General features: G+C 40.0%; 1 protein-coding gene and 1 non-coding gene across 3 annotated transcripts in view; both read left to right on the top strand.

Moving 5' to 3' along the window:
• Nucleotides 1–17,130, top strand: part of ERCC6 (ERCC excision repair 6, chromatin remodeling factor) — an 83,629-nt gene that overhangs the window by 50,037 nt on the left and 16,462 nt on the right. For both annotated transcript variants that reach the window (XM_075130737.1, XM_048857140.2), the window contains 4 exons: nucleotides 9,603–9,773; nucleotides 10,349–10,525; nucleotides 12,089–12,205; nucleotides 14,620–14,715. In XM_075130737.1, coding sequence (XP_074986838.1) covers nucleotides 9,603–9,773; nucleotides 10,349–10,525; nucleotides 12,089–12,205; nucleotides 14,620–14,715 — 561 coding nt within the window. The remainder of the gene's footprint in view (nucleotides 1–9,602; nucleotides 9,774–10,348; nucleotides 10,526–12,088; nucleotides 12,206–14,619; nucleotides 14,716–17,130) is intronic.
• LOC125640710 (U6 spliceosomal RNA) lies at nucleotides 7,841–7,944 on the top strand. Its single transcript, XR_007357862.1, has one exon. It is a non-coding gene; the product is annotated as a U6 spliceosomal RNA (small nuclear RNA).

Here is a 17,130-nt window from a genome sequence, read left to right as displayed (position 1 = left end):
GTAATCCACTGGTGGGTTGCCAGACCATTTGCTTACTTTTGCACAGCTGCCCGCAGTTCCCAGTGGCTATGGTTCACCGTTCACGGCCAATGGGAGCTGCGGGAAGCGGTGGCTAGGCCTGCAGAGTGATTCATGGCTCCTCTGAATTAACCAGAGGTTACAGGAAAAGTGTTAACAAGTTCCAGGGGAAGCTGCAGACAGCTGCCGTTGGCCAGAAGAACATTCACAACAGTAGTCTTGTAAGAGGAGCTCTGGGATGCATGAGAGGGGCAAATGACTCCCAAGAAGCCAAGAGTATTCAGCTCCTACAGTTGATGAATAAAATTTAGCTATATGGCAAAAAAAAAATTGAGTAGGAATTGACTTGGCCCTTTGGACATGGTAGTAACTGCATAGTATACTGAAGAAGCAACAGGACAAGAGTTTTATAAATCTTCAAATGAACCTTGAATTCTTTAACTAGAAGTTGAGAAAATACCTAGGTCCACCGTACTATTATTCTTGTACTACCTGGCATCCTGGGATCTCCAAGCGTTTTACAAACATTAACCCTCCCAAAAATTGTATTCACTTTACATCTAGGTATACTGTGCCTCTGAAGCTGTGATTCCCCCTCTCCCCTTCCTCCCCCCAAGTTGCACTTTGCACATTATCGAAATGTAACCATGACTGTTTTCCTGTGAACTAGTACTGGGCAATGCGTTAAGGTTTATTTAGTCCAGTGACACTGGAGCCACCAGTTCCAATGAGTAGATGTGGAAGCTCTCCAGTCTCTGAGAATTGTGAAATGTCAAACTCTTTCCTGTTTCACTCAAGAAAATAGCAGACTTTCTGTGACCTGAGTTTTTTTTAAATATACTTGTCCCTTAGTTTTATTCTCAACATCTCTGTCATAATTGCTGAACCTCAGTACTACTCTGATGTGACTTCTGTGCCAGGTGGTGCTCCATGTGCTGCTTTTAACTACTGTCCGTCTTCTGGTCTTATTGCTTTCTTAGGTATAAAAATGTCAAAGGTTCTGAATTGCATAAACCTATAGGGAGATTGTCTAATGGAGACTGGATATAAAATGACTGAAACCTTTTTGTAGTGCCAATTACCCACCTCGAAGTCGGCAGAATGGTTAGGCATCTCTCCTGGTGCCTAACCAAATTTGCTTGTCTTTCTCACCAGAACTATGATTGCGCTGCATGACAGCTATAAGCCACATTATGGTGTGCATTAATAGATTATTGGTCCATGCCTGAGGTGCATTACCTTTTGCACTATTGGGGTGCTTTTCAAATAGCTATTAATGGCACAATCCTAAAGTGGTTTTGGATTATTAGGACCACTTTTCCTTACTTTTAGTTACCATGAGCCTAAATGGGCTTTCAGCAACATTACCAGCCACTTTCAATTTTCAGGGGAAAAAGAAACTAAACTGGATTTAAGATTTCAAAATATATATCAGTGACTTTGCCTTGCAAGAAAGTTGAGAATTAAATTGTTTTTTAATCAAAAGAACACTGTTGTTTTGCTGAAAAGAAAAGAAAAGAAATCATCCGTTACTGTTAACATTCAGAAAAGCTAAACACTTGAAAGCAACGTGATATACAGTTACGGTCACCCACACCACCTTAACTCTGCTCCAGCCCCAGCAGAAACTCTGAGACCATTTGGCTGAAATATAAAACTGAGGTCTTTCCATTTACAATCATTGACGATACCATGGTCATTTTGTGACGATAAAGGGTGATAACCCTGGAGTCCAAGTAAAAGTCAAATTTGGATAGTTACATCCTCCTTGCTGAATTCAACCTGCAGTTTGAACTAGATATAGTATTCCTGCCCTAGCCTGCTATGGAATGTTGTGTGCTATGGTATCTCATCCTAGAAAGAGCTTCATTTCAATGATCAGTGAAGTGATTCCTGGATGTGTAGAGTGCTTTGAAATTTTTCAGGATGAAAAAGTCTGAAGAAATAAGCCCCGTATTGCATGTCATAAATAACGTTCCACTTATGGTGTAGAATAAGGCCTTTGTATAGGCGAGAATAACATAAAATACTGGTCTCATTAACTCTGTCTCTTGTCAGCTCAGGCTCTTATGATACTTTACAGCCCTGTAGAACCATAGAAATGAAGAGCTAGAAGGGCCCTCAAGAGGTCATCAAGTCCAGCCCCCTGCGCTGAGGCAGAACCACGTAAACCTAGACCGTCCCTAAAAGATGTTTGTCCAGCCTATTCTTAAAAACCTCCAATGATGGGGGGATTCCAAAACCTCCTTTGGAAGCCTTTTCCAGTGTTTAACTACCCTTGCTGTTAGAGAGTTTTTCCCAGTATCTAATCTAAATCTTCCTTGCTGCAGATTTAAGCCTGTTACTTTTTGTCTTTCCTTTAGAGGACACTGAGAACAATTGATCACCATCCTCTTTATAACAGCCCTTAACATATTTGGAGACTGTTATCAGGTCTCTTCTCAGTCTTCTTTTCTCAAAGGCTAAACAAGCCCAGTTTCTTCAACATTTCCTCATAGGTCAGGTTTTCTAAACTTTTTATCATTTTTGTTGCTCTCCTCTGGACTCTTTCCAGTGTATCCACATCTTTTCTAAAGCATTGCACCCAGAATTAGACACAGTACTTTAGCTGAAGCTTCATTAGCGCTGAGTAGAGTAGGAGAGTTACCTTCTGTGTCTTAAACATTGGACTCCGGTTAATACCGCCCAGAATGATATTAGCCTTTTTTTGCAACTGCATCACATTGTTGACTCCTGTTCAATTTATGATCCATTATAAACCCAGATCCTTTTCAGCAGTACTGCCACCTAGCCAGCTGTTCCCCATTTTGTAGTTATGTTTGATTTTTCCTTCCTAAGTGAAATACTTTACACTAGTCTTTATTGAATTTCATCTTGTTGAATTCAGACCAGTTCTCGAATTTGTCAAGGTCATCCTGAATTCTAATCCTGTCCTCCAAAGTGCTTGCAACACCTCTCAGCTTGGTGTCATCTGCAGATTTTATAAGCAGACTCTGCACTCCATTATCCAAGTCACTAATGCAAATCTTGACTATTACCAGACCTAGGACTGATCCCCTGTGGGGCCCCACTGGGTGCGCCCTCCCATGTTCACAGCAAGCCCATTGATAACTATTCTGAGTATAGTCTTTCAACTAATTATGCACCCACCTTATAGTTTTCATCTAGACTGCAAATCATGTGGAACTGTATCAAAAGCCTTACTAAAGTCAAGATATATCACATTTACTGCTCTTCCCCCTATGCAATAGGCCAGTAACCCTCCAGCTGGGTACTGCTTATGACCCTATTATCCTCTAGATGCTTTCAGACTTGTTTAATAATTTGTTCCAATATCTTTCCAGGTACTGAAATTAGGCTGATGGCTCTATAATTTCCTAAGTTTTTTCTTTGTTCTCCTTTTTAAAGATATCAATATATGAGCTAAATCCTAATGTCAATGAACATTCTCGCATGGAACTTTGGGGGCAAAATGAGCCAAGTCATGTGCAAGACTTAACAAACAATGCAAGAGCAAGTTCAGTTAACTAAGCAAATCACTAAAATGTACAAACAAGAGATCTTGCAGCACAAAGATTCTTACTACATGACCAAAAAAACTATAAAGTCAAAATGGTCCAATTCAGATCACTCCAATCATCAAACTTTAAAAACTGCGCAACAGACATTTCCTGTTGAGAATTTTTATGTGGCATGACAAGATGAGAATTTGAAGTTCAGAAAGAAAAAAAAAAAAGCTGTTAGTGCTGGTGACTAAGTTTTGAACTGTACCAATCAGTCTTGTAAATCTGCTGTATTCCTCTCACCCAGGGATAATATATGTTTTTGAAGCTATGGGAGGTTAACTTGTTTTTTCTTTACCACCACCACCATTATAAAAGTGGAGCATAAAGCTTTCCAGTAGTGCACTTCATCACTGGGAAAAGAAGAGGGTTGGAAAGACCTTCCTCACCCAACAAAATTTTGAGGGTATGTCTACACTACACTCAGTAATTACTGCGGTGATGCATGTCCACACTACCCTTCTTGGGTCAGTCGTGCATATTCTCATCAGGAGCGCTTCCACCAACCTAAGAGGGGCAGTGTGGGGAGCTGTTAGAGCCTGGTATCTCAGCTCTGCTAGCAGCTCCCTGCCAGAAGCCCAGCTGCCTCCCAGGCTCCAAACAGAGTGCCCCGTTCTCCGCTGGGAGCCAGGGGAAGCTGCCTAGGGCTTCTCACTTCCCCATTCCCCCCTGGGAGTCAGGGTAGGGAGGGGAAGCCTCCCACAGCTCTCGGCCCTGGGGAACGGGGTCCAACTGCCCCAGCTCCCGATGGGGAGCGGGTGCGTAGAAGGGTGCCCGAGCTTCTCGCCTGGGCTCCCAGCTGGGAGCGGGGAGCACCTGGGCTCTAGCTGCCTAGCTTTCTTGTCAGTTTCATGGCACCTGCTGTGAAATTGACAAGACAGCAATCAGCCGATGTAAATAACGAAGTATCTACACAGACACTGTCTTGCGCTAACTACACCGACATAAGCCCTATGCCTCTTGTGGAGGTGGAGTAGGGCACTTACATCGGCAGAAGCAAGGCTGTAGTGTAGACGTTGACATAATTAGGTCGACATAAGCTACTTTACATAAACATAATTGTGTAATGTAGACCAGACGTGAGTAACTAGAGCACCCGCGCGCAGGTTGAAGCACAGCCTGTTGTTAAAGTTGCAGAGTCATCTGATGAAGTGAGCTGTAGCTCACGAAAGCTCATGCTCAAATAAATTGGTTAGTCTCTAAGGTGCCACAAGTACTCCTTTTCTTTTTGCGAATACAGACTAACACGGCTGTTCCTCTGAAAAGAGTCATCTTTGTATGTCTAGTCAGTTTGAGGCAGTTGAAGAGCAGAATAGCCCAGTGATAAGTGCACAGGAGCATGGCTATATGTCCTCCAAGACAGAAAGGCAGGCAGATTCTGACATGACAATTTACCATGCAGTGCCAGACTTTGAAATCAAAGTACTGCTAATGTGTCTCTGCAGTGTACCCATAAGCAATTTTTGCTCTATTTATAAATAAATATTTGTTCAGAAAACAAAACAAACCAAAGGCACCTTGCACTGCAAAGGAAAAAGACACAATCCATAGAAATGGTTAACTGCAGTATAGTTTCACTCTTAAATTGTCTCTTCAAAAAAGAAATACCTTTCTTTCCACCAGGCTCAATATTTACTGGTGTGATTGTTCATGGTCTGGTTTTGTTCAGATTTTTTTTTATTCACATACATAGGTTGTATCACAGCAAAACCATGCAATATAACACTTAAATATTCAGCAGGAAGGAAGAATGTGTTTAGTTAGAGGTGTTTCTCTGGTGATCATAATCAGAAATAGGACATGGCCCAAAAAAACGGGTTGCTGCTTGTCAGAATGCTGCCCTGTAGTGGACACTAGACCAATCTGAATTGGGGGGCCCTGGACAATCAGTATTTCACCCTGATTTAGGAAAAAAAGATCATTGTTTCAAGTCTGAAGGCAGAAAATACTTTTCTGAATAAAAATGCAAGATTTTTTTTAAAAAGGTTTTCATTTTGTCATTGTTTCTTGACGCTGTCTCTCTTAATACCAGAACTCAGAATTTCAAGCCTAATTAACCACTGCTTAACCCTTAGGCATTGGATGAATTTGTCCCCATTAAGCAAAACTTATTCTAATGCTGTCCCAGTTAGTGCATGGCAATGACTGCTGCTTATCATTAGTCTAAATCGGTTCCCTGAGACATCCCAGTAAAGCAAACATTGCTATTAAGTACATCTTAATTTAAGCAAAATAGAGAGTATTGTGAGCAGATTGCAAACTAAAGACTAAAAATACACCAGCTGATAAAGTAGCATGAATTCTGAAATGCTACAGTATCAGAACAGAATACATAAAAATTTAACACTGAAATCTGTGAAAACCCTCTTCCTTTTAAATTATGTTAAGAGCTGTAACTTACACCATACACCCTCTCAAGTATCCACTAGATACGTTGAAATGATAGGTAATAAATGTTGTAGTATGCATTGTTAAAATTGTGTTTGCTGTGTTTTTCTTCTTTGTCAGCACAAATCATTGTTTATTAAAGATTTAGCTTGAAGGAAATTTTAATTAATTACAGGTTCAGTAAATCCTGACTAGGAATCTGCTGTGCTGTGTTTAGTGAATGGCCTTCATGTGCCTATGTTTCACTCCTGTTCTCTCTGCTATCTGACAATGTGATTTATGGCTGTTGTTTTTCTACCAGTCCACTGTTTGCCCTCTAGGAGGGATTGGTCTCCTGAGCCTCCATAATAACAGCAGCACTTTCACAAAACATCTTTTAATGACAACAGTGTAGCATTCTGTAAGTCAGGCTAATTGCAGACATACCCTATTAATTGCAAAAACTAGGAGAGGTTACATATTTTACAAGCTTTTAATTTGAAATCGCCCGAGATGATTTGTCTTAAGTGTTTGGGTAGAGATTTCTACAATATTCTGCGATAGGCCATTACTGAGCATCTAGAACACACAGTTACAGAATACTAGGAATGAATCAGGTGAAGTTAAGTTGTGTGTGTGAATCTACGTAGGAATACTACTGCTTCTGTAATACAGAATATTATAAAAAGAGTTCATGTTATGTGAATAAAGGAGCTAATTTCTACTTTTATTTTAACAGTTGCATATGTTACAATATGTCGGTAGATAATGTTCAAAGAGTAGAAAATCTAAAGCAGGTTGAACTGGAAGAGGTTGTGGGGGCGGGTTATGTCATGTCTTCAGCTATATAGGGATCAGTTATAATTTTTTTTATTTATTTATTTTACAGAAAGTGATTTGTGGCTTATCAGATGTTCATCTGAATCATTGGGGGGGAAAGCAGTGTGTTTTTTAAAAAATGAAGTAAAATTCTGATTTTTAAAAAGCACACCTTTGTTTATAAGCTCAAAGTCTGCTACATACATAATCTTTTTTGTTACGTACCAAGTTGGCAAACATTTTCATGTTTTCTCCTTGGGAATTTAAAAGATCAGAAGACACCCTGGCTGTCATCTTTTTTTCTTTTCTGTTTTTGTGCTGGTGTCCAAAACTTGCTTCTATTAATGTCGTTGGGAAACCTCGCATTGATTTGACTATTGTAGGATCAAGTCCCAGGTCAGCAGTGAATGTGCACCGCTCTTAGAATAGCGTTGACTAGTGTGACAAAGTTCCTCCTCTACCTTAGTTGGTCTTGTGCTTACTGGCAGATTTGCTCGCCTCGGAGATTCACGGCAGCCCTCAGTTTCGCTGTTTTCGTGAACCCACAGTCTAGGTCAACTCCTCCTGTGTCTGATCGGGAGTTGGGAGGTTTGGGGGGAACCCGGGCCCATCCTCGACTCCAGGTTCCAGCCCAGGGCCCTGTGGGTTGCAGCTGTCTAGAGTGCCTCCTGGAACAGCTGTGACAGCTACAACTCCCTGTGCTACTTCCCCATGGCCTCCTCCCAACATCTTCTTTATCCTCACCATAGGACCTTCCTCCTGGTGTCTGATAATGCTTGTACTCCTCAGTTCTCCAGCAGTACGCCTTCTCACTCTCAGCTCCTAGTGCCTCTTGCTCCCAGCTCCTCACACGCACACCACAAACTGAAGTGAGCTGCTTTTTTAAACCCAGGTGCCCTGATTAGCCTGCCTTAATTGATTCTAGCAGCTTCTTGATTGGCTGCAAGTGTTCTAAATCAGCCTGTCTGCCTTAATTGTTTCCAGAAAGTTCCTGATTGTTCTAGAACCTTCCCTGTTACCTTACCCAAGGAAAAGAGACCTACTTAACCTGGGGCTAATATATCTGCCTTTTATCACTCTCCTGAGCACATATACTAAAACTGGAACGATACAGAGAAGATTAGCATGGCCCCTGCGCAAGGATGACACGCAAATTCATGAAGCGTTGCATATTTAAAAAAAAAAAATCACTCTCCTGTAACCATCTGGCCCAACCCCGTCACGTATTCTCCACACACACACCCCGCTCAACACCACGGGATTGGGCAACTTGGGATGCAGGCAGTGTACCTGTGACAAGCCACCTGCATTGCCATGGTGGCATCCAGCCTGGTGTTGTATGGTGAATTGGAAAGTTTGTAGGGACAGGAACCATCTCGTCACCCTTGCGTTCTTCTCTTTATTTTGCTGCATCCACTGGAGGGATGCATGGTTGGTCACAAGGGTAAACCGTCATCCCAGAAGGTAATAACGTAGTGTTTCCGTGGCCCATTTCACAGCTAGGCACTCTTTCAACCACGGCATACTTCTGCTCTCTCAGGAGGAGTTTCCTGCTGAGGTAGATTATTGGGTGCCGTTTTTTCTGTCACATCTTTGGCAAGGGGAATCTGCCAGGATCCCTTTGTTAAATCAAAGGTGGTCAAAAATTGGGTATTGCCCAGGCAGTCAACTAACTCATCGATATGGGGTATGCATCGAATTTGGATATCTCATTCAGCCGGCGAAAGTCATTACAAAACCTAGTGGTGCCATTCGGTTTGGGCACCAACACAATCGGGCTTGACCACTGACTGTGGGACTCTTCCATGACTCCCAGCTCCAACATCCTTTTTACCTCTGCCTTGATCTCCTCCCTTTTTGCCACTGGGACCCGATAGGGCCTTAAAGTTACCTTTGCCCCAGGGTCTGTGATGATGTGGTGATATGTTTCGGTGCTCCGACCTGGTTTGGTTGAAAACACGTCCTGGTATCAGTTGATCTTTTCAGTTACCTTCTTCTTCTGGTTTCGTGTCAGATCAGTGGATATCCTGATCTGCTCCTGCATGTTATTTCCCTGGATCAGGGTCTCTTGGGCCACTACACACGCTTCTCGTTGGTGCCAAGGCTTTCAGAGGTTAGTGTGATAAATTTGTTCTTGTTTCCGGCATACTGGCTGCCACACTTTGTACGTTACTTCCCCCATGGGTTCAACCACCTCATAGGGCCCCTGCCATTGGGTCAAAAGCTTGCTTTCTGCCGTGGGTACCAACACCATCACCCAACCCCCCGGTTGGAGCTGTCGGACTTTTTTCTGGCGATTGTAATGGGTTCCCTGGGCCTCCTGCGCCTTTTCCAAATGTTCCCATACAATAGGGGTGACCCGGGCTATCTGTTCTCGCATTTGCAACGCATGGTCAATTATATTTCTCCCCTCAATGGGTTTCTTGTCCCAGATTTCTTTTGCGATATTTAGTGTGCCACGGGGCTGGCGTCCGTATAATAACTCAAAGGGGGAAAACCCAGTTGAGGCCTGAGGTACCTCCCGGATTGCAAACACAAGGTAGGATAGTAGGGTGTCCCAATCCTTCTCGTCCTGACTTACCACTTTCCTTATCATTGGAATTACTTAGGATTTGCACCATTGTATCTAAACAGAATTTTTTCCTTCATATGTATTTGTTAGCTCTTTTGTAATGAGGTAGTACTGGTCTTGGCATAGTTATTTTATTTACAAAGAATACTTAGTTATTTCAGCTGCTTTTTAACACAACCAGGATCACACACACACACAGTTCAGCTGGTCTTAATTTGACATCTTAATGCTGAATTAATGACAACAAATCATTCTGTTTACAGGTGAAACTAATTCGTGAGATGGTAGCATGCCATGGCATTCTAATCACCTCCTATTCATACATTCGATTGATGCAGGATAATATCAACAGCTATGACTGGCATTATGTGATTTTAGACGAGGGTCATAAAATCCGGAATCCAAATGCCGCAGTAACACTTGCGTGCAAACAGGTACTGTACCAGAAAACAAACCAAATATCTTCATTTGTAAAAATAATAATAATAATAAAAAAAATATTTGAAAAAATTAAGCTCAGAATCTGATAGTAACCATGGATTGCTTAATCATAAAGGCATAGATTTAAATCTGAGCAAAGAATAAAGGCATATGTCATGACACTGTCTTTTAAAATCTTGCTTGGATACTTAATTTATTTGGCATTTTTAAAATTGTTTACAACAGTCACTAAAAATCAATAGTGTTATCATAATAGGATAAATTCAAAGTTTATTAGAATTTGCTGTAAATTAGTGTTAAATGTGGGTTTGAATCGTATATATCCAAAACAGATGGTTACATTCATTTTATTTTGTGGCGTATTAATGCTAAGTCCTGTTTGAGCTATCATTTTTGTAGACAGCATTTCACAAGAAGCTTATAGCATATTTTCTTTGAAATAAATATATATTTTAAAATGTGACAACTCATTGATGTGAAATTGGATAGTCTCTGCGGTAGGAATATGTATTACAAGCCAACTCATGAAAATGTCTTACTACTAAGTTGTTTTGTTTTATATTAATAGTTCCGCACTCCCCATCGAATCATCTTGTCTGGCTCCCCTATGCAGAATAACCTAAAGGAGCTCTGGTCCCTCTTTGACTTTGTATTCCCAGGGAAATTGGGAACACTGCCTGTCTTCATGGAGCAATTCTCTGTTCCAATAACCATGGGAGGATATTCCAATGCCTCTCCCGTGCAGGTAAAGATACAGCAAAATATTTTTACTAATTGATGATCATTAATTTGAAGGAAATGGTTGCTGTGTTGTTTCAAAACTCACTTCAAAATGTATATTATATTGGGTGTCCTATGCCCTAATCGAGTAAACACATTTACATACATTATATGTACATACATTATATATACATTACTGTCTGGGTTTCAAACATTAGCAAAATGCTGTAATATTTGAATTTCAGACACCGTAGAGAAATGTTTAAATCCATACTGAAAACAGTTTTCATTTAAAAACAAACTATTTCCATCCTATTAATAGCAGGTTTTGTGAAAGTATTTTTAAACTAAATCTGATTTTGGAGCATAAACTGCCTAGGATTATTCTTTCAAACACGAGTATATCTGTTCATCTTTGCAGTGGTTGCAGTTATCGCAAGTATTTTATTTAGCTGACTTTTAAACATTTACCTGCATTGCATTTATTAAATTAGTTATTAGATTAATTGTTTGTAAAGTTATCTGAAGATTAAAAGTTCTATATAAATGCTTAGAATATAAATTATTTCTACTCTAACATTCCTGGTAATGTTTTATGCCCACATTTTTTTTATAATTTTATATTCATTCTGAGTTTAAGTGCTTCCCTTGTCTGAGGCTTGGTAATTTACTAAATTGAATGGCCAGTTTGATTTTTATGTATCAATAATTTATTATATTCTTTGTTTTGCTTTAAGAGAATTGAGGGTATATTTAGCCATTATGTACAGTTAATACCCATCTCACACATCCATTACCCATTACAGAACCATATGCTCCATTTAAGGCCAGAATGACCTTTAGTTTCTGTGATCATAGGGATTTTCTTATACCGATTTTTTTTTAATAGTCTCAAGTGGGCACTAATCTTCACTTATTGTCTGCTACCCACCATTGCTTCAGGCTTCGTTTTGATCTTCAGTCTGTATATGAGCAGTTCTCTGTGTGGTTTTTGGTTTATGCAAGATTACACATACGGATTCATTGATAAAAGGGGCTTGCCTAGGGGGAAGTGTGTCTTACTACTCAATACATCTATAATTTCTGGTCTCCTTTCAGTGGAATAAATTTCACCAAATTAAGCCTAAATAAACGAATGGTATCTGATATGAGAGAGTCTATTTATTAAATATTATTGTTGGCTAACATGAATTAATTACAAATCACATTATATTGAATACTAAACAAAAATTAGTGTAACTTCATATATCACAGAATCATAGAATATCAGGGTTGGAAGGGACCTCAGGAGGTCATCTAGTCCAACCCCCTTGCTCAAAGCAGGACCCATCCCCAATTTTTGCTCCAGATCCCTAAACAGCCCCCTCAAGGATTGAACTCACAACCCTGGGTTTAGCAGGCCAATGCTCTAACCACTGAGCTATCCCATATATCCATTAAAGGGTAGAAAATATAAATAATGTGTCTGCTTGTGCCATCTAGTTTTTTTACTTTTTCCTACTCCTAGTTAATGAATCTCATTTAAATAAAAACAAAAAACCCTCTACATTAAGAACTCTCTTAAATGCTGTTTTTTTCCCTTCTAAAGGTAAAAACTGCCTACAAGTGTGCATGTGTTTTACGGGACACCATAAATCCCTACTTGCTGCGGAGAATGAAGGCTGATGTGAAAATGAGCTTGTCACTGCCAGATAAAAATGAACAGGTTTGTTTAAAATATATACAGTGTTTGATCCTTTGCCTCCTGAAGTCCATAGCAAAACTTCAGTTGACTTTGTTGAGAGCAAGTGTGAAAAAAGAACATAGAGAAGTTAAAGCTACACATTTTTAGTTCTCAGTAGTGGCATAAGACTTATGTGCTGGGGAAGTCAAAGTGTGTCTAGCAGCTTGAATATCTACTGAGGTATTTTATTTTGTAGGTATTTATAAATCACCTGATTATCATATCATCTGGGCACAGATGTCTGATGGACTTCTGTAATGTGGAAAGTATCTGTACAGTTTACCACCTCCTCTATGATTCAGCATGCAATGCTTCATCTCACCTTGTATTCTCCGCACAGCTATGCATCCATGTTAAAGCAAAGGGCATGTAAGGTGCATTCTAGTCTATTTCATGCCAGTTGGTTTCAGCCCTTGGGCTCCTGGAGAGTGATCAGTGCAGCCCTCAAATGGCCAAACTTGTGCATCCTAAGAACAATGCCTGTAGGGTACCTCTTGTGGTATGTTCATTATCAGAGTTATCATTAAAAAATGTTGTTCCTGCTGTTATAAGGTTCATTTGGCCAGCAAATAATTACCGGGGAAATATGGCGTGTGCAATAGTAGTTCAGCTTGCAAACTTGCTTCCATTCTGACCCCCTGTTTGCACATGCTAAGAACCTTCCAAAATTTTCCCTTTTTGGACTGAAATTTTCCATGCTTGTTCTGTGCCTGAAGGTGAATATTTTTTGGAAGGGTCTTGAGCTAAATTCCTTCAGCCATTCTTGAGTTAATGAAAGGTTTGTGGTTTTTTAACAAAAAAGATATCTGTGACTCCCAGGAACCACTGTTTCTAGTATGGGTTAGGGTTTACTTCCTCCCTGCATCAGGCTTTGTTTCTCTACCGGATCCCTTTTTCTTCCTTCTCCCCTTCTTACCCCTCACAACTGCTCCTTGATATGCTCCTCCCTTCAATTTCTACCACCATTAGGCATCTGAGACAAGTAGTCATACTAGTGATTCCACATTGGGAAAGTGTTATGGGGTGGGCAGTGAGTTAACAGGGGAGATCATTGTGTCTGCTGTGAAGTCTCATGCTCTCTGTTCAGCCAAACTCTGGAACGTGGTTTCAGTACACTTTAAAGAACGTAGGCTGCTTCCCCCTAAAGAACACATTCCTAAGTGAATTAAAATCATTTGATTTTTCTTGTCAGTCACAGAGCTGTACAAGAGTTTGACTTACAGCATAATGTTTGTTGCCTTGCAGGATGTGAGCGAGTGATTTTGTTCCATTTTAGCCCATCAATCTACGTGAAATATCATTACATGGTCACATTCAAAGATTAATGACAGATTCATAGATACTAAGGTCAGAAGGGACCATTATGATCATCTAGTCCGACCTGCACAAGGCAGGCCACAGAATCTCACCCACCCACTCCTGCGAAAAACCTCTCACCTATGTCTGAACTATTGAAGTTCTCAACTCGTGGTTTAAAGACTTCAAGGAGCAGAGAATCCTCCAGCAAGTGACCCGTGCCCCATGCTACAGAGGAAGGCGAAAAACCTCCAGGGCCTCTTCCAGTCTGCCATATTTGGGGTCAGGAAGGAATTTTCCTCCAGGGCAATCAGCTAAACCCCGAGCATATGGGCAAGATTCACCAGCCAGATACCCAGGAAAGAATTTTCTGTAGTAACTCAGATCCCACCCCATCTAGCATCCCATCACAGGCCATTGGACCTATTTACCATGAATATTTAAAGGTCAATTAATTACCAAAATCCCATTATACCATCTCCTCCATAAACTTATTGAGTTTAATTTTAAAGCCAGGTAGGTCTTTTGCCCCCACTGCTTCCCTTGGAAGGCTATTCCAAAACTTCACTCCTCTGATGGTTAGAAACCTTTGTCTAATTTCAAGTCTAAACTTCCCAATGACCAGAACAGATTACATGTGCTAACCTATTGTTTACCCAGGAGGTCATAAGGGGATTGCAGATTTTAAGGGACATAACAGATACACTGTACAAAGTGCTTCCAATACTTAGTATTCTATAAATTCTACTTTAGAAAGCCCTTGCATTAAGGGAACGTTAAGATTGCAGTTAAGCAATGAAGTCAGGAAATAGGAAAGTGAAGCTTGCATAAATAAATGCAGTTGGAGGAAATTATAAGCAACTGAGAAGGGCACAGAATGGATGCTGAAACTCATCCCTAACTATCGCATTGCCCCCTACAGATACTGTACCTTTTTCTAAATGTTTTAACTTCTGGTGGGCTCTTGTTCTTAATTTTGCACTTTTGGTGGATCAGGAGTTCCTCGGTGAAGCTTTATTCTTTTTGTTGTTGTTGTTGTGTATTTCATATCTCATGAAGTTGATTGGTAACTGGATAAGTGCCCAATTTTTTTTTTTTAGGTTCTGTTTTGCCGTTTGACAGAAGAACAACGGCAAGTCTACCAAAACTTCATTGACTCCAAAGAAGTTTACCAGATTCTCAGTGGAGAAATGCAGGTTGGCATTAATTAAGGTAGATGATGACATGTTTAAAGGTAGCCATCTGGATAAAGATGCTGCCTGCCCTTCAGCATTTTTCTAGCTACACTCTGAGCAGGATCTTAGAGGGGAAACAAAAGCACCTCTATACTCAAGATGTCCCAGAGCCCGTTACATAGTAATGAATTAGAGGCTAGTGGTAGAGTGACTGAGGAAGACATAATGTGTTGAACAATAGCATGCACGCACAACTGGATATTGGAACCAGTTTTAGTGAATGAGGGAATGCGGGACAAGGAGTGGGTTACCGTTTCTAAAAATCACTGGGATCTTCATCTTCCACCCAAATAGCAATCACAGTTAAAAGGACTTCTTAACTTCGCAGCTTTTGCCTTAGTACATGCCCTGAAGTGTCGGACCCTCTGTTCTAGAAGTGAAAATGCTGCCTATAATGCATAGTGGTATCTACAGAAGGAATGTAGCCTATAGATTATACTTCATAATTTTTTTAATGTATGAATGATGATGAATATCTACTATGAATGACCATGGATTGTTATTGGGCCAGAGAATGAGAGAGACCGACACTCTCTGTGGCCTGGGAGTTTGTGCAATTACCTAGGATGTGGGAGGTCCAGCTTCAAATCCTTGTTGTAGTAAGACTTTAATTACTTTATCAAAAGTGAAACCGTTTAAGAGAGATCCAAGTCCAAATCCCTTCTCTACATCTGTAAGATGGCAGAGTTGAACGTACATCTCCGACATCCCAGGTGAATGCACTATCCTGTGAGCTAAAGCTCATACGAAGGGCTTCTGTTTTGGGGGATTTATTAATTTCATTTTTCCAGGTTTATTTTTAAAAAAATTTCAGTTCTCTGTAAATCTCCAAAAATTGGGGGGGGGGGGGGGTTGGGGCTTTCTCTTTGTTTATTCAGTAACAAGTAATATCTACACAGCAGTGCTCTTTAGAAATCACTCACACACATGCACGTGTGTGTGTGTATATATGTGTGTGTGTGTATATATATATATATATATATATAATATAGTCTGCCTTACTGCTCAGTATAGACAAGCCCCTAGGTACAATGAACTGGTCCCGGTGGTTTTCCTTTGTTTTGTTTGTTTTTTGCCTGTAGCAGGGGTGTTTTATCAGTTAAAACCAAAAATCAGAAGCCCTATTTATAAGGGAGGGACCACCACCTCTGTCTCTTCTGACCATTTTATGAGTCCTTTGATTACTTTTGTCAAAATGCCTGAAAGTGTAAATGAAATTTTTTAGGTAGAAGCAAAACGTTTTATTTTGATATTTTACTGAAACATTTAGACTTCTTTAGCTTGGTTGGAAGTATTTAACAAATGTGATACAAATTCATGAATAGTTTCAACCTGAAACTGAATTTTACTGCAAATATACTATTTAATCTGAAAAATTTCTCTGAGCTCTAATTAGACAATGTGTTCCTTCTGGCTAGTTGCCTTATTTTGTAGGGATGCTAGTGAGGGCAGCTATTTCAAATTGCAGCTTTTGTTATATTGAGTAGTAGGTTTAAGAATGTGTATAACAGAAGTATTCATAAGTTGGTTTTTACCAACATCGTATCTTTATATACGATCTTTATATATAGTTGTCCTTCACTGTCTAAATGTTTGCACATTGATGTCATTGGGCCTTTAACAGATCGGTTTGGTGCTCTGACTCACTCAACTGTACAGTGCTGGGGCAGTTGCTTTTGCAACTACAGTTTTCTGAGTGTGGAGAGAAGGGATTATACTTATGGTATTTTAAATGTCCAATGAATAATTGAAAAGAATCCATCTAATGCAGTGATGTAAACAGTGGTCGTTATCATCACCCTACACACGTTCTGTTGAAACATGTTGAGACAACCCACGCTTAAGTAAGTGTGGATTCTAGAGGTTGTACTTGCCAACATAGGAAACTTTCTTTTCATCTTCAAATTATCTTCCAGCATTTGTGCATTTTTGTCTCGAATAGATTTTCATGATCTGGTTTGTCGCAATTTTGCTATTTTCAGGACAAAAAAAGGAAAATTGTGACCATCTTCCTGAAAATACAGCATCACTTACGAATTTGCACAACTTTTGGGGGAGAGAAATTCATTTTATGATTAAAGAAAAATGAACCAATTCAATAATAAGTGTAACTTTTTCCCTGGGTTCTTTTTTTATTTTTATTTTTATTTTTAATTTTTTCACTCTTGGCTTAGTTAATGTAAACAAATCCGTTAGGACCCAACCTATGCACAGAAACAATTTGTACTTGTTTTACAAGTCCAGCTGCATGTATAGCAGCCTTTAGCAGGTGTTATATTTTGAATATCTTTGCTGGAAGACCATGTAATGTGCAGCTGGATGGAACTTCTTGGCTTCTGAAGTGCTAGAAAAACTCTGACTAATATGGATTACATG

This window comes from Caretta caretta, chromosome 7 (genome assembly GCF_965140235.1).
Source record: "Caretta caretta isolate rCarCar2 chromosome 7, rCarCar1.hap1, whole genome shotgun sequence".
In the NCBI taxonomy this organism is placed as follows: domain Eukaryota; kingdom Metazoa; phylum Chordata; order Testudines; family Cheloniidae; genus Caretta; species Caretta caretta.
Note: the sequence above shows the minus strand (reverse complement) of the source record. Positions and strands in the feature narration are given on the sequence as shown.